This window comes from Chelon labrosus (genome assembly GCF_963514085.1).
Source record: "Chelon labrosus genome assembly, chromosome: 1".
NCBI lineage: Eukaryota > Metazoa > Chordata > Actinopteri > Mugiliformes > Mugilidae > Chelon > Chelon labrosus.
In genome coordinates this window covers 670,409-688,809 of record NC_140337.1, presented here as the reverse complement: position 1 = coordinate 688,809, position 18,401 = coordinate 670,409, and the positions used below count along the sequence as shown (strand labels likewise).

General features: G+C 40.9%; 1 protein-coding gene across 1 annotated transcript in view; it reads left to right on the top strand.

The window, feature by feature from the left end:
• Positions 1–11,803: 11,803 nt before the first annotated feature.
• The window catches only part of trpc5a (transient receptor potential cation channel, subfamily C, member 5a), a gene marked incomplete at both ends in the record, with an annotated part of 99,857 nt that continues 93,259 nt past the window's right edge, over positions 11,804–18,401 (top strand). The window contains 5 exons of the mRNA XM_084541277.1: positions 11,804–11,836; positions 13,364–13,466; positions 13,974–14,224; positions 17,589–17,705; positions 17,804–17,866. Of these exons, the coding sequence (XP_084397403.1) occupies positions 11,804–11,836; positions 13,364–13,466; positions 13,974–14,224; positions 17,589–17,705; positions 17,804–17,866 (567 nt within the window). The remainder of the gene's footprint in view (positions 11,837–13,363; positions 13,467–13,973; positions 14,225–17,588; positions 17,706–17,803; positions 17,867–18,401) is intronic.

The window sequence follows — 18,401 nt, the reverse complement described above, 5'->3', positions numbered from 1 at the left end:
CCCCTAGGGTTGTCTTCTCCATTCCCATCGAGCTCTGGATGCCCTTAGGTTCCTGTTGATCTTATACAGTTCCAGACATTCCAGTATCCATGTGTGTGGCATTGAGTCGTAAGCTTTCTTGTAGTCGATCCAGGCGGTGCACAGTTGGTCTGTCTGCTCTTACAGTCTCGGGCGACTGCTCTAGCGACCAGTAGCTGGTGCTTGGCTCCTCTGGTGTTGCTACCAATTCCCTTCTGAGCCCTGGTCATGTATTGAGCTACGTGCTTACTCATCTTAGCTGCGATGATGCCTGACAGGGCCTTCCATGTTGTGGAGAGACAGGTTATTAGCCAGTAGTTGGATGGAATGGGTCCCTTCTGAGGGTTCTTCAGGATTAGGACCATCCTGCCCCGGGTTAGCCACTCTGGGTGGGACCCATCCCTTAGCAGCTGGTTCATCTGTGCTGCTAGGCGTTCATGGAGTGCAGTTAGCTTTTTCAACCAGTAGGCATGGATCATACCAGGGCTTGGTGCTCTTCATCTTTGACACTCTTTCTTGGATGTCTGCCATTGAGATGGTTACTGGTTCTTGTTCTGGGAGGTTGCTGTGGTCTGCTCTTAGATTCACTAGCCATTGGGCATCTGGGTTGTGTGATGCCTCTTTTTCCCATATGCCCTTCCAGTATTCTTCCACCTCAGCTCTTGGTGGGTCTGACCGGTTGTTATTTCCTCCCTGCCACTGAGAATACACTTTGGCTGGTTCAGTGGAGAACAGCTTGTTTATTCTCCTGGCCTCTGCCTCCTTGGTGTCTTCAACCGGGTGGCCAATGCTGTTAGTCTCTGTTTGGCAGTTTTCGAGTGCTTCAACTATGGAGAGCTTGGTGTACTTCCTAGGTGCCCCTTTATTCACCATGTTGCCTTTCTGCAGTTCTGTTACCTGGCTAACTTCTCTCCGTGTTGCCCTTATCTTGGCCTCTAACCGTATTCTCCATGGTGGATGCTGACTGTTATGGTTTGAGCCCATCTTGTATCCAAGCATTTCTAGGATTACTGTTGCTGTACTGTTATCAGCTTATTGGTCTCAATGATGGTTCCCAAAGGGATTGTTGCATTCACCTCCACCCATATATAGGGAGGTGGGCCAGAGGTGTTGTAGAGTCTTACGGCTTGAGGGGCACACGACCTCCTAGTTATTAAGGCGTTTTAGTGGCTCATAAGATAATTAAGAAAGTAAAAGTAAACAATTTAGAAACTATTTAAATGTACATTTATACATCTTATTATTTACACACATACTACAAATTTTAATAATATATTTGCTCATTTGTTTATACTGATGCTTCACACTTTGCAGTTATAAAGTTATTATATTATTATTATAATGTGTTGCTCTGTATCGTCTGTTGTAAAAGATATTGACAGCGAAATAACTTTTGCCTACAAACAGTGATTGAGGCATGTGTCGAGAATACCTTACTGTTATTGGTTGTTGACCCATCCAGTTGTGTGCAGAGGAATTAGTTTATTCTCTGTATTGGGTGAAACGCAATGTGTTGAGTGAAATGTTGAAATGTGTGAGTTGAAGGTCAGCCTGCTGTGGATCTTGAGACTGGTTTGTACTCCTGCATTGGATCTACACAGGACTTATATCGTGGCCTACACGATTTGCCGACACCATTGTAAGCATTTATACCTGTGGATCCAAAACACCGTGAAACAAGGGCCACTGGATTGAATGGTTTTTTGAAGATGTATCATCCAAATTACTTTTTCAGTTCTGCTTGGATGAGTGGCGAAATGAGAAACCCTTCTCGTCCCTTCTTTCAGCTAGATTGCTGCATATACCATAACCTGGATGTCAGTTGTGTTGACTTTCTTTTGATGGTGATGGGAACTGAATGCCCCATGTTGGAATTAACGAATGTTGAACAGCGGTTACTTTTACAGAAATGACTGCAACAGAAAAGCGAGTTATAACATAGCTTAAGTGCAGAACCATAAATCTGGCTTTGGGAAGTCAAAACAAGCTGAACAGGATGTCTCTGCAGCACATCAGAGCAAATTTACATAAGGCTGACCTTTTCTCAGCTTCTCAGGTTGCACCTCTGGGAAATCTCTGCAGGTTGGAGAATCTGTGCACAATGAATGGCAACCCGTGGTGCCACTTTTTTCCATGTCTGTTTGTGTGACGCTGCTGGCAGTGAGCAGCAGTGTCAGACTAATGCTGAGTACTGCATACTTTCATGTCTTCAGTACATCCTGAGTACCTTTTGTCTGTCAAACATAAGCTGATGGCACAGCATGCAGCCAGTTAGTTTCATCCTTGATTTGACTTGGCAATGTTCATTTATTAGTTGCATGTCATACTTTTGAATGTTTCAAAGAGATGTGGCGCAGTAGGTAAAGCATGTTGACCACTAACTGTAGGGTTAGCAGTTCGATTAATGGAACATGCCAGATGCTGAAGTGACCTTGAGCATGATTCTGAACTGATATTGTTCCTCCCAGTGCTTGGCACTGGTGTGTGAATGTATGTGTGTTTGTGTGAGAGAATGGGTAGATCACTGTGACTGTAAAGTGCTTTGAGTGTCAATAGGTAAAATACTTTTTAGAGTCACTAGGAACCACCACTGTTTAAAAAATGCAGGAGGAGATGACAGACGAACAGTGGAGAGTGGAGAGGAACTGTTTTTGCTGCAGCTAAAGGGGAAACCAGCCGGCTGCAGTAAGACGGGGAAAAAAAACGATGAGACGGAAAGAGAGGAGAAATTAGAATTAAAGGAGAAGTGAGTTCAAGATGGAGATATTTATTTATTTATTTATTTATTCATATCCCAAGGACAGAAATAAGATACAGAAAATAGAGCCAAAAAACTATAAGGGGCAGAGAGTGCGAGATGAGGGCTAAGGAAGGAAGATAAGAAAGGTTACAAATGCATACATGCGCAAAATGCAGGTAGGAGAGCGAACAGTGGACCAAAAACATGTAGAAATTTAAGACAAGGAACCATTTAACAAGTTGTTAAAGTGAGAAGAGGGGGGAGAAAGAGGAAGTGAGATGGGAGCCAAGTGGAGAGTTTATCTGCATTGCCGTACCATGGCAGTCAGCGGAGCATTGTAAAAAGCCGTCAGCATAAATTCTCCCTCACTATGCAGATCTTAAACGCATCTGCATTCCAGCAACTGCACATCCACAGCTGCAGAGTTAATCTCGTCCACGTAATTTAATCCGTTCCACATAATTTAGGCGTCAAGGGAGCATCGTCAGGCTCACCTGCAGGCATGAGCAGATCCCTGTCGCTTCCATTTTTAGAAACAGTCCTCAGTGGAATGTGTTTATTTTTCCACATGGTTTATTAGCAGACGCATGATATGTCCTCCTTCTGGTTCAATTATTGAATCACCAGATTGTTATTCAGTGAAAAAGCGAAAATGGTGGAATAAAATGATCTTGTCTGTGTTCATTAGACTAAAAGCTCACATCTTCAGCTAAACTCTTCCCTTTAAAGGTTAAATGGAGGTCCTGATGAAAGACAGTTGGTTATTTTGACACCCAATATGCAAGCACTGAACCTCCGGGTCAGCTACAGCATCTATTACTCAAAACAAGAAGCTCGTTCAGCACCCTACAGTTTCTCTGCAGCAGACTCAGCAGCTCTTTGTGAGTTTCTGTCTGCAGTCTTACTGGATAAAAATTAATTAGAGAGAGGGGAAGAATGAGCACTGCAGCATAGAGGAGTAAACACAAATGTGGCTGCTCACTAGTGCTAAACAGGAACTTTGACTGGTAATTGGACTTTTCAGCTGTAAGATACAGATTTAAATACACTACCAGTCAAACGTTTTAGAACACCCTAATTTTTCCAGTTATTTATTGCAATTCAAGTCGTGCAAGTCCAATGAATAGCTTGAAATGGTACAAAGGTAGGCACTGAACAGTGGTTACCCAAAGTGGAAAGAAAAATGTACATTTCAGAATTATACAAAAAGGCCTCTTTCAGGATGGTTCCACAGTGTGTGACATCAACTGTCAAACATGGAGGAGGAAGTGTGATGGTCTGGGGCTGTTTTGCTGGATCCAGGGTCGGTGACTTGTACAGAGTGAGAGGCACCCTGAACCAAAACGGCTACCACAGCATTCTGCAGCGCCATGCAATACCCTCTGGTATGCGCCTAGTTGGTCAGAGGTTCATCCTACAGTGAGATAATGACCCAAAACACAAGTCCAAGCTATGCCAGAACTACCTCAGGAAAAAAGAACAAGATGGTAAGCTTGAAAACATGGAGTGGCCAGCACAGTCTCCAGACTTAAACCCCATCGAGCTGGTTTGGGATGAACTGGACAGAAGAGTGAAAGCCAAGCAACCTACAAGTGCCACACATTTATGGGAACTTCTGCAACAGACTTGGGAAGAACTTTCTGAAGAATATTGGATTTCTATTGTAGAAAGAATACCACGAGTGTGCTGAGCTGTTACATCCGTCAAATGTGGCTACTTTGATGAGTCAGTAGCTTAGAATACATTTTGGTCTATAAATTGATTCCATGATTTCTATTTCAACTCAAATTGCTTATTTGTTCTATGCTTTCATTTCAGAGTGCAATGAGACACTAAACCGAATAATTTTCAGTAAAAAACTGAAAAAGTGTGGTGTTCTAAAACTTTTGACCGGTAGTGTAGGCTTCTCTACTCCATCTGAAAATATGATTTGACGCACTGCTTGTAACAGCCATGAAGCTTGTTACAGATGGCAAACAAGAATACAGTACGCAGTACGCAGTAATATGAGTAAAAAAGGGTTGGAGCACATACACACTTTAGGTGTACTGGCTTCTTCCCACAATAAGACATGCTGTTTAGGTTGAATGGTGATCCTAAATTGGCCTGAGAGATGAGAGATAAATGATCAGATGCTTTCTCTGTGGATGGAACAAATAAATTCATTCTGAGCACAGAAACCTGGAGGTAGAAAAAACAAAACAGTTGTTCAGTGTTTAAAAAGATGAACGAAGTTGGAATCCCTGTAGACAGAGACGTGGAGACATCTTGGTCATCTTCTTCTATCAAGCTCTTCTTCTTCTCCCTCTTCTCCTCCTCTTCCCGTTTTTTTATTCTTTTTCTTATCATTATTCTCTTCCTTCTACTTCTGCTACATTTCTTCCATCTTCTCATCCTCCTTCTCTTCCTCCTCTTCCTGTTTCCTGTTTCCTCTTCTCATCTCCTCCAGCATTGGAACTGTGGACAAATCTTAGTCATCTTCTTCTATGTATGCCTCCTCTTCCTTCTTCTCCTCCTCCATGTCCTCCTCCCCCCTTCTTTTTCTCCTTCTCCTTTTCCTTCTTATCCTCATCCTTTTTATTTCTCGCCCTTCGTCTTCTTCTCCTTTTCCTTCTCCACCTTCTTCTCTTCTTTCTACTCCTTCTGCTGCTTGTCTTCCTTCTTCTCCTTCTGCTGTTTCCTCCTCTTCTCTCCTGCAACATTGGAAATGATCCACCGCAGCAGAACCACCTTGTCAATAAAGTTGAGAAGTGATTAATGTTTTGATGTGAACACAAACATCTGATCAGATCATTTAATTTAGAATCAGTGAAAGCAGTGGAATCTGTGGTTGATCAGGTTGAACAGATCCAATGCAGCAATGAAATTTCTACAATCCATCTTGCACATTTTATGGCCCTGCTGCATGTAGCACTGTTTTTTTTTGTTTGTTTTTTTAACTTCACTTGTCGTCCATCATACTGGAACTCAGGCTACTGCTCCCACACAGTTAAATTCAGTCGGTCACAGTCCGGTACACTTCCAGCTCAGACCAGTTCACCTCACTTCAGTCCTCCCCTGGTCTCTGAAGGTCAAACTGGCTGAGAATTAATCTTGTACTTAAGTTAAAATGGCAAACTGCAGCTCATTACACAAAGGTCCGCCAAATACAAGATGCTGAGGTCACAGCGTTTTCTTCTGCCTGCTCCCTGTGTGCTGGAGCCTAATCAGCCTCATTATTGCATAAGTACATAATAAAATAAAAGTTCTTTCAGCTTTTGGAGTGACTGCCAACCTGGCGTTCACTTAAAGTAACCCATGGTGACATTTATACTTCAAAGTACCATGGAAACTGCCTTTGCCAGTCAGTGAGTCTGTTACTTTAAGTCCACTTGACAATACTGGTAACAGTAGGCAGTAATTTGTCAAACTGTTGATAAAAGGGGCACTGACAGCGGAGACATCTTCCTTTTTTTATTCTGTGGGCAAAACATTTGCATTACTCTCAGATGCATCAGCCCTGGACAGATAACCTGATAGTTTGTCATTCAGGAGGTTTCTGGTAAGGGTAGTCTTTTCTGGTAAGAGAAGTGATTTGTTGTCAATCTCCTTCAAAGGAGCAAACTGTGCTTGAAGCTGACAAGATAAAGATTCACCAGTGAGCTTAGCTGTTTGTGTGTTCATGTTTTATTAAGTTGTGTGGGCATTTTTTCAAGGAATGCTGAAAGTTGTGGAGCCATTTTGTTGTTGTGGGGCAAGCACTAACCCTAACCCAACAACCTTTTCAGGGTTAAAGATTTTTCAAGGAATACTAAGTTAGGGGGGCATTTGTCACAACTTTTTGAGCTTTAAAACCCATGAAGACGTAGTTTTTAATTTTAAGGTTATGGTTACAATTAATGGTCTGCTAAGACTTTGTTTTAGGGTAAAGCTCACAATTATGGTTAGGGTTAGGTTTATATAAACCTGTATCCATCTTGATGGTTAGGCACAGGGTTTTCACAAAGACAGAAATATGGGTTTGTATGTGTAGGCTTACTTTTACTTAATTGCAGAGCCATTTTTCAGGGCCCCACAACTTTTTGAGGGTTAAAACCTGTTAAGACTCAGTATTAGGATTGAAGATAAATGTTTAAATTTGGCTTGGGTTAGGTTTGGGAAGAAAACGCAACGCTCAGAATGAGGGCATGGGCACAGGGGAATAAAATGTATAAAATAGCTTTGTTTTGCTCCTTTTGATGAACATGGGTTGGTTAAAAATGGTGGGAAAAGAATATATTAAAAGTCATAAACGTAATAAAACACCATAAAAATAATAAAAATTGCTATGAAAGATCGTAGTTAAAAAGAGGAAAGACTGTGTAGATACTGCTCAACTAAGGCCGCGGGAGCTTCATTCTGTAATAAGATACCTCCCGTCCTCCAGGATCCCTCTCCCTGTTCATATTAAACACACACACTCTGCCCTGTCGTCTATAAAACCATGAGGCAATAGGGTTAGGGTTAAGGTAAGGGACTGGGTTCTCTCAAAGATTGAGACATGAGTTTGCGCGTGTGGACTTGTTTTTGTTAAAGTTGTGTGAGCAAATTTTTCAAAGGAATACTAATGTTATGGGGCTGTTTTGTCATCACGGTGCCATTTTTAGGGCAAAGGTTGGTTGCTGTTAGTTTACTTCAGGGTAATTATCAGGCAACAGTTTGGATCATTGGTTAATCATTTTTAATTGGTCTCAACTTCTAAGATATAACAACATTTCTTGGCTTTTTGAGTCCTCTGAAGGTTTAACTTTTTATTATATTTTTATGCTTTAGACCAGGGATGGGCAACTGGCGGCCTGCGACCTCACTCGAAGTGGCCCTTAGATTAATTTCTGAAAATTCTAAAAATGTGTCCTCTGCAGCACTGAATCAGTTGTAATGACACAGTTGGCCAGTAGATAGCGCCTCTAATGCAGACGCCGCCTCTTGCACGCGTCCGCCGGGTCTTCTCCACCAGTGAAGAAGAGACGTTGAGCCATGGCTAAGAGCGGAGGAAAGAGAAAACTTGATCGAGAAATTGTGTGTGTTTCAGGTGAAATGGGAAGAAGATTATCTGTTCACAGAATTTAAAAGCAAACCTATGTGCTTAGTCTGCTTAGAGACGTTATCTGCCTTGAAAGATTTCAATTTAAGTTGCCGCTACAACACGTTGCACAAAGTTAAATAAGAGAAGTGTACTGAAGCTGCAAAGGCAAATCAGAAGTAAGCAAACAACAGCGACTTTTTACCAGTGCCCACTGCTGTTAGTGGTGAGGTAGAGTGGGTATACAGGGAAAATGTTAAACTCTTTCTCAGTGTAAAAATGCTCAAATGAGTTCTTGCAATTAATGTTTGTCTGCTGTTGTGCAGCTTTCTGCCATTCTTGAGATGGATGGTGATTTGTATGTTTCCTCACTGTCTGAAGTTAAATCAGACTAAACCTCTCCTGTTTTAGGTCAGTTAGGATTACCAAAATTATTTCTATTTGCTAAATGCCACAATAATGAGAGAGAGAATTTCTTAGAGAATTTTTTATTACTTTCTTCAAAGTCAGAAGTTTACATACACAAAGATTACTATGTCTTTGAACAATGAAGGAACAGAACTGGGCCCTCATTAAATTATGGAATAATTAAAAAAAAAAAAAAAATTAAAATGGGCCTATATGTGGAAAAAAATATGTAATATTTGAGTTACATAAAAGCTTTTTATTTGTTTTCTTCCTAATTGTCTTTAAAAATAGTGGTCAAGAACCCCCCCCCCAACACAAAAATGGTTTTGCCACTGATCAACATTTGATGTTGCCGTTTAATTTGAAGTTCAGTACGCTCAAAATGTCCGGTCAGCACTAGTCCGGTGCTCAGAAAAGAAAAGAGAGGAAGACAAGAAGAAAATAGAGGCCTTATCACTGCATTATTCTGTGTCCAACAGCCAGCTGCTCTTTCTGCTCTTGCTGCAAAATTATTCATTTTTCTACCAAAAAGGAGAGGGTACAGTGTGTTTTTATAGTCCGTGTTCAGATGACAGATCCACTAAAAATATTTCTCTGTGCTCCATCAGCATTTTCTTCCCTCCCTGTCACGTCCCTTCATTCCATTACAGCCTTCTTGAAATGCATATCTGTATCTCAGCTGCAATAATGGGTTCAGTTGACTGAGTCCTAACCCACATGTGTGACATTAGCATATCTGTCATCATCTGTGAGATTATGTCCATGATGAGGCTGTGTTTGGTCACAAACTGGAGCGTTGCTGCACAGATTCAAATTCAGGAACTCTGTGAAATAAGCTCACTTTCTAGTTTAATTTGTGACATATGTCCTGACATGCCGAGAGTGATTTAAAATTCCTGTTTGGATTATTTATATCCACATTATTTCTGTTGTTGTCATACTGCAACTTGATTTGAGTGATTTTCCCTTAAAATCATGCTCAAACAGCTAACCGAATAATCAATTGATCATATTTAGAATCGATATTTAGAATCAATCTTATTTTTCAAGCAAAAGTGCATAAGCTCCACCTTCTCTTCTGTAAAGATCTTCTTATATTAAAAGTTTGTTTTGAACTGTTAGTCAAACAAATCAAGTACTTTGTACTTTGTAGAGGTTGGGGAATGTTAAATAATATACTTAATCACTTTTTATAAACCAAACTGAATAATTAACAAGATATTCATCTGAATAATTGACAACAAATATGCTGTGGCTCTAAAGGTAAGGCAGAACAAACCTACATCAAGGAACTACTGGCTACAAGGTTGCCTCTTAGCACCTGTGTTTGGACCAAAAGTTGTACTTGAACACACCATAAAGACAGCCAACAACCAGCTGGTACATACATTCCGTACCTGAATACCAACAGGAAGTTTGTTTTCTCTATTGAAATGGGGAAACAGGAAGAGCGATGATTAGCTGGCTGCCTAGGAAGCTAGGAAGAGCTACAAACTGTTGCATGCTCATCAGTTGGTCTGCAGTTTATTCATTCTAGATGGTCTGGCTCTCTAAGATGATCCACTAGTTACTGTGATCTCTCTGACCAACTTGTTCCATCACCAATTCAACATGTCAAATCAAATGAAAACATACGTCAGGCATCCAACTAATACTAATGGTGCATGACACATCAAAAACAAGGGCCTCAAGGCCTATAACCTGACGTGAGATGATGAGTTGATAACATTAAACTATTTTCATCATAGCAGCACCACAGTTATATGTGTTCATGATGGCTTTCATTTTAAACACCTCTCCAGCAATCAGAAGCCATCCCAGTCAAAACCAAGAACTGAACTGATCTTTATTTAAACTAGGCTTAACTCTGAAATATGTGCTTTAATTTGCCTCCTGGGGTGTTTATACTGCTGAGATAACAGCTGGAAATGAGCACATGAGCACCTGTGCAGACTGTGCTTTACTCCTTTCCTTCCTATTTAACATAATGATTTTCTCTCATTTATTGCATTTTCTTTTTTTTGAAGAACGAACATTTCTGAACATTTCAGTCTTTTCTTTTGCCTGTTGAGCAAGACAGCAGTGTTAGTTCCTGGCCTGTTCAAACGAAACGAACAGCTTCAATAATTTGTTCTTTCTTACTCTTACACATGCAGATTGTTATTAGGGGTCCATGCAACGACGTTGCAGGACCATGACTTTGAATCAATATTCAGATGTATTTTTAGACTTTATCACACAAGGTATGTCATCTGAATTTATCTCTAAGCATATGTCTTCTGAATATAGCGAAGCACTAGGCTTTTCTACAAAAAAACATCACAAAAGTTCCGTGCTGAACATGCCCTGGGCTGTCATAATGATGCCTGTGAGGATGGTGTAAATTCCATAGGTATGCTACTTCCGGTTTCATGATGGGAAATACTGCTATTTTGTTGTTTGTTTGTTTTGTTTTTGACTTGTTGCACTGTGAAGAACCAACTGGACTGTGGTCATTGTTGATACTACTAATACTATTATATATGTTTTACACAGCAACGTCATTGCATGGACCCCTAATAACTAGCGATCATAAAGGGGTCCATGCCATGGCGCAGTCGTCCCCGAGTGGGACGCAGAGGCATAAGCGGGTCAGACACAGCATGAAAGGAGGCAGAGTGTCTGTGGAGGAATCCTTTGGCTGACAAGTGAATGAGAGTCAGGCGGGTTGGAAGCAACGAAATTTGGTGGACTTGTATGCGTTTACTGTGGTGGTTTGTGACATATAAACATGTAGTGGTTGTAGCGCCTAGTCCATTAGAACCAGGGCTATCTAAGGAGTCAGAGGGAGAAAGAATTTTGTTTCGAGGGCGCACGGTTCTCGAGATACGAGCCAAAACATAAATTGGCTTATAATTTGTAGCGTCACCTAGCTGTAGGTGACGCTATAATAAGGTGTATTGTCACATTTCAAGCAGCCACCACATTTTTGTGGTGGTGGTACGTGAGATATAAACACGTAGTAAAGTCATATGAAATGTTTCCGTGTCACCTGTAGCACCCCCTGTAGACGTAATGTCACGCAACTTGATGGGCGTCTACACAATACGTTACAAATTGTGTATACCAAATTTCACAAAAGTCCTGCATTGTTTGGAATGTAAACTGCGATTAGAGACGAGTCAATTAATAGCCTCACTCGCCACCAAGTGGTCAGGAGATGACAGATGGCCTTCAGATGTTTCTGTCACAGAAAAATATTCGGTTAACGCAACCCCCTTATATATATATATATATATATATATATACACACACACACACACACATACATTCTGTTTCTATGTGATGAAGCTACTGAACACCAAATTTCGGGATAAAGTATCTATCTATCAGTCTATCTATTTATCTACCTATCTGTGTAATAGAAAGAAAATTTTGCTTTTCAGTTTATAATAAAATTCAGATAAGTCTTTGTTTTGTGAAATACCCGAAAAAATGCCCAGACCACAAATCTCTTTGGTGTTGTCTTTGCTTCTGCTGTTGAACTCACTACTTCTCCTGGTCTTTCCAACGTGGCTAACTCTCTCTTTTCTCTTTTTTTTTTCCAGATAGGCCAGATGAATCCCATGACACAGTTATACTACAAGAAGGTGAGTCATCCTTTATTCATCCTACTGTGCAATTTGTCGAGTTCAGTGTTGCTACTAAATGAGAAGTGACGAGTTATGTAAGTAAAGATGTGTTTTCCCTATAGGAATGATTTGTCTCACTCCGCCCAAGGCCCAGATTTCCTAGTTTCCCAGTGACACATAAACACACCTTGCATTTGTCGATCTGTGTGTCTCTGAACAGCGTGGAAAGATGGAGTAAAATTAGTCTCAAAACATTTTTAAATCTCATGTTTTACTTGACCATTTTTAAACTAATTTCACTCCATACAAAGTGCCCATTGGATGGTTGTAGTGATGCTGAAATTGAAAATGATGCGACTCATTAGATAATTGTGTGCATTCCCTAAATGTTTTTACATTGACCTTATATAAAGGTGAACTAGATGATTGCAAGGGGTCCATGCCGTGGCGAAGTCATCTCCGAGCGGGACGCAGAGGCATAAGTCACCAGTAGCGCCCCCTATAGACTGTATTGCGCAAAACTTGGTGGCCTTGTAAGGAGTCATCCACAGATTATTATGGTCAAATTTCAAGCAGTTTATTGTGGTGGTTTGTGAGATATAAACGTAGTCGTTGTAGCGCCCCCTACAGCCTGAATTTCACAAAACTTGGCATGATTGTACGCAAGTATATTATAGTTATAGGCCTTAAAGTCATTTAAAATGTCTCTGTGTCACCTGTAGCGCCCCCTGTAGACATAATGTCACACAACTTGATGGGCATCTACACAACATGTTACAGATTGCGTATGCCAAATTTCACAAAAGTCCTGCTTTTGCAGTTTTTGAGATATTGAAATGTTGCTTTTGTAGCGCCCCCTAGAGACCAAGGGTCACAAAAGTTGGGGTGCTTGTACGGAATCATATTATTATCAATGATATGAAATTTGATAAAGTTTGGGTACATACTTCACAAAATATTAGCTTTTGAGTTATACTGTTGCACGCCATAAAAATGAATTCGCCATTAACTTTGTAATTAATAACCCTGCTAAAGAACTTTCCATTTCCATAAGGAATCAGAGGGAGAAAGAATTTTGTTTGTAGGGCACACGGTTCTCCAGATATGAGCTAAAACGTGAATTGGCTTATTATAGCGCCACTTCGCTGCAGGCATGTGTATTGACACCTTGGCAAAGTGACATAGTAGGACTTCTACCAAGTTACCAGGTTTGATGCTTTTTGCCCTTGCAGTTTGTCCTGGGCAGACACTTTTAGCTAAGCAACGGGGAATAAGAAGAAGAAGAAGAAGAAGAAGAAAATCACAACAAAATCAATAGGGATCCTGCAATGTCGTTGCATGGACCCCTAATAATAATAAATAGTATACGTCAAATACATTTTTTCCCCATACAATTTCTTTCATTAGACGTAGTTGTTTAAGCGTTTGGTACACTTTCAACGGTTAATCGTTCTGATTTTCCTCAAAACAGAAAACAACAAACCTGTAATTTTGTGTAATGTTGTTTTTATGCTGGTTAAATAGTTGTTGTTTTTTATGGCATAGGCGACATATTCGCCGTACCGCGACCGCATTCCACTTCAGATCGTCCGGGCTGAGGTGGAACTGTCTGCGGAGGAGCGGGCCTACCTCACCGCCGTAGAGAAAGGTAAACACACACACGAAACATCCATGCATCCACGCTGCAAGAAGGAACGCTACCGCAGGTCCTTCTTTCCGACTGCCATCAGGATGTACAACACCAGCCTGAGTCAATAATAACTGTCATTTTTGCACAAATAAATCTGCCTTTTTTGCACTGCCTTTTTGCATAAACCACTACCTCACCATCTCATAGTTTTTCAAAGTTTAAGCAATTATTTATTTGTAAAGTTTATTCCACCACCACACTGTATATACAGAATGTCTTTATATTTCTAGTTTATTATTGAGTATTGTTATTTTTTCTATATATTTTTCAAATTTGTATTGTGTTTTTTTGTGTAACTTTTTCCCTGTCGAAGTCGTCATTGTTTTCTGTATATATATTTTGGCAAATTGCTACTACGTGCTACTGTGACAAGGAAATGTCCCATAACGTGGGATTAATAAACATGTCTTATCTTATCTTATCTTATCAACCATCAACCCTCTGCCCTTTGTTCTCGTCTTCCAGGTGACTACGCGGGAGTCAAACATGCTCTCCGCGAGGCCGAGGTCTACTACAACATGGATGTGAACTGTCTGGACCCGCTGGGCCGCAGCGCGCTCCTCATCGCCATCGAGAATGAGAACCTGGAGATCATGGAGCTCCTGCTTGACCACGGCATCCACACAGGAGATGCCCTGCTGTATGCCATCAGGAAGGAGGTGGTCGGTGCCGTGGAGCTGTTGCTGTCACACAGGAGGCCCAGCGGCGAGAAGCAGGTGCGAGAGCTCTGTGCACATATGCAAATCTGTTGAATTCAGAAGCATTCAAGCATTCATGAATGCATGTGTATTATTTACTCATCCGTGACCCATTTAAAATTTGTCTGATAATGAGCAGTACATCCCTTCACTATAATGCTCCATGCCACGTTCTGCTGAGAGGAGGAAAATTAAACAGCTTGTTTTATAGACAAACTGTGAAATTGGATTTAGAGACAGACAGTATGTTTATCTGCCTGCTACACGGCTTTGTGTGCGTTTTGTGCACACAGTTCAGTTAAAGAGGAGGTGCATCGAGGAGGAGAGTAAAAGAGTTAGAGGAAGTAGAGAGAGAGAGAGAATGGGGAATGACTAGGAGAGAAAGACAAGAGAAACAGTGGCTTTGTCTGCACCATTAATTCCTTGACTGCATGAGGCTGTGAGGTTTCATGTCACCATGGCAACCAACGCTTGGACAAAACAGAGCATTGTGGGAAGTTTTTGGTTGCCTCTCAGTTGGACGTGGATGGGAGCAGATCTGTCTTTTCAGCATTTCTGTTTTTTTCCTTTCTCTCTCTCCCTCTACCCCCTTCAGTTATGTGACAGAACACATGCACTCGCTTGCCAGTTCATTAGACACACTCGTTAATGCATTCAAATAGAACCTTTTATGGCCTACATCATCACTACATAATGGCTGGAGGCAAAAACCACAGAGCAGAATAGGAGGCTACCACTATCAATGTGTCACCTTGCTGTGTTGTAGGGGCACTGATGCCTCACAGCAAGAAGGTTCCGGGTTTGAATCCATGGGCCAACTGGGCCTTTCTGTGTGGAGTTTGCATGTTCTCCCTGTGTCTGCGTGGGTTTTCTCCGGGTACTCCGGCTTCCTTCCACCGCACAAAGACATGCTCATTAGGTTCATTGGTGATTCTAAATTGGCCGTAGGTGTGAATGTGAGTGTGAATGATTGTCTGTCTCTCTGTGTTAGCCCTGTGATAGACTGGCGACCTGTCCAAGGTGTCCCCGATGACAACTGGGATGGGGTCCACCAAATGAACGAATGATACTTCAATAGCAAGCTTCATTTTGCTAAACATTACACAGCTAACAACAGTTTGCTATTTCATTAGCCTCTTAGCCATTTCTTAACCAGTATAATAGCCTCCAGTAGCATATTCATTAGTATAATCGCATATACAACACATATGAAGTTAACTTGTGTTTGACAAATACAAGATGTAGGTTTCTTATACAGCCATGCTAGTGCAGTTAGCTGTCAAGATGTAGCAGTTGGTTTAGTTCAAAATAACTCAAGCCTGATGCAGGTTTGATTTCCAGCCTTTCCACTAGCTAGGCAGAACTTGCACGAAACTGATCTCTTAAATCTCTGTAAGTTAAGTCTTGTTCATGACCATTGAGGACATAGTTGTAGGCATCTAAAGATTTATATGCCCTCATTTTCTCTACCTTGTATACACTTGGTTTCTTTATCAAGTAAGTGTAAATGTTCCGGCCGTGGAACAGTAGTTCAGATCCTTCATCCATTGTGTTATGATCGGCCAATCTGGGCCCGTCGATTAATGTTCATTTTTTCAAGTAACACTATTGGTGCTGGAGAGTGAGTGACCGTACATATTCGTATGTCATATTCATATCACAAAAAAAAAATTGTGTTTTCTCCACTTTTGTCAAATGCCATGACTAATATAAACTCGCTGGTCACAGTATTAGATACAAGGTGAAGGTTATAATATTCATTCATTCATTGTTCTCTGGAGGGTCTCAGGGGGACTGGAGCCCATCCCAGCTGTCATTGGGCGAGAGGCGTGGTAAACCCTGGACAGGTCGCTAGTCTAACACAGAGAGACAGACAACTATTCACAGTCACATGCACACCTACGGCCAATTTATCCTAATGAGCATGTCTTTGGACAGTGGGAGGAAGCCGGAGTACCTGGAGAGTGCCCACGCAGACACAGGGAGAACATGCAAACTCCACACAGAAAGGCCCAGTCGGCCTCTGGTATTAGTATTAGTTTCAAATAACTAAGAGAGCTGCTGATTCAACTGTGTTTTCATTGTGAATGCTGTGGTTTGTAGTACTATTGAATTGTGTTGTGTTTTATTGATCATCCAGTTGAACTATCATCTGACACGGTTTCAACATTAACTCATGCCATGGCTGATTTGTGTATTTACCTGTGTAGGAAAAGAAGGGGGGTTTGGAAGGGGAGAGCAGAGAGACTTGTGAGGAGATGGGGCAGATGGAAAAAAAAGGAGAAGATGACAGGAGGCTAGACGAAGAGAAGAACAGCAGGGAAAGGAGGGAGATGAAAAGATGTGAAGGAAATGAGGAAATGAGACGCGAAGGACGAGGAGAAGCACTCTGCTTTCTTCTCCCTCTGAGGGATAAAAGAGAGTCCACACATGTTCACGCCTCTCATCCCTCCTCTTCCTGAAGTCTACTCATTCTTCAGATGTCTGAGTATACATATGTCTCAGTGTGTGTGCCAGACATGTTGATTTTCATTCTTTACTTGGAAGATAATGCAAATAATACAAATGCTTTGTATGGATGAAGATACAGCCTCTTCATTTAACTCCAGACAAGAAGGAAAATTAACAAAATATTATAGCTAATGATCATCTTCTATGTATGTCCATAATTTCCAGTTTTTTTGTCTTCCTATAATAACGCGCTGCCTGAATTTCTGACAATAAAATTTGTGGAGCAGGTGTATATATTTGCATCTAACTACATTACCCTAATTTTTAAAAAAGTGAGCTTAATTTAAAGGGGAACTACTGTTTTTTACAACCTGGACCTTATTTCTAGCATAAAATACCATTGTTTTCTCAACAGTATCACTTTTGTTTCATTCGCACTTGTAAAACAAATTACAGAGATGACATCGTCCAGGTCAGAAGACATCACCCGGGGTCCGTAGATTGACCTACAGACCCCGGATGATGATAACAGGTAACTCCGGACTCAACAAGGAATAGCATTAGCGTATCATAATAAAATATTGATGAAATGAACGAGTTTCACGGCAGATAATGCGTTATTTAGAGGCTGCATCTCAATGCCCTGATCACTCCCGCTGTATGGATATACACTGATCTAATTATCTCCTGAACAAGTGCAAATGAAACAAAAGTGATATTGGTGAGTAAACAATGGTATTTCATGCTAGAAATAAGGTCCAGTTTGTAAAAAACAGTAGTTCCCCTTTAATTCCTCCTTTAGGTAATTTGTCTCTCGCTTTCAGGCGTTCCAGTCGAGCCCAAATTATTTTTTTAACTGCAAGAAAGAAAAGGGGCCTCATCAAAAGATGAAACTGACATGGAATTATGGCTTTTCTTCCTGCTTCTTCAGGTTCCCTCACTGATGATGGACAGTCAGTTCTCAGAGTTTACCCCAGACATAACTCCTATCATGCTTGCTGCTCACACCAACAACTACGAGATCATCAAGCTGCTCGTCCAGCGGAAGGTGACGACACATAAAAAAATGGTTATTTTTTATCTACGTAAATTTTTTTTAAATAACACGTTGCTTGATTTATTGTTCTGTATTGTTGCTCTGTGTAGGTCACCATCCCAAGACCACACCAGATACGATGTGATTGTGTTGAGTGCGTATCCAGTTCAGAGGTAAGTATTTTAAGATACTAATAATTACATTTAATTGAACATTTTTACATAAATTACTTGATTAGATTTATTCTTTCTTCTGCCATGAATCAATATCCTCTGATCAATACTTTGCTACACTTCTCCAACAATGGGCCAGGCCTGGAAAGACAGAAAATGTTTGATACTGAAGTATTAAGAAAATATAGATTTTTTTTTAAAGTTGTCATGTGTTATGGTTCTCAGTCATCTAGGTCATATTATATCCATAACACAAGTCCAGCTGCCCTTGTTTTCAGCTTTTTGGGAGTGTGTACTATTGGGCACAGTTGCATACTATTTGAGTACTGTGGTCTAATACTAGGCTGAATAAAACATAAAGCAACATTTAGAGACAGCTGAGTTGACTGTGTTGCTCACAAACAGTCAACACTATGTGGATGCTTTCATCTGACAGTGGTTGGCCAGTGTCAGTAAGCAAACGTGACCTTGGTTCAGTGGTGTGTCCGTTGGCGCAAGTCTCACCCATAGTGATGGCTTTCCAACCATGAATGAT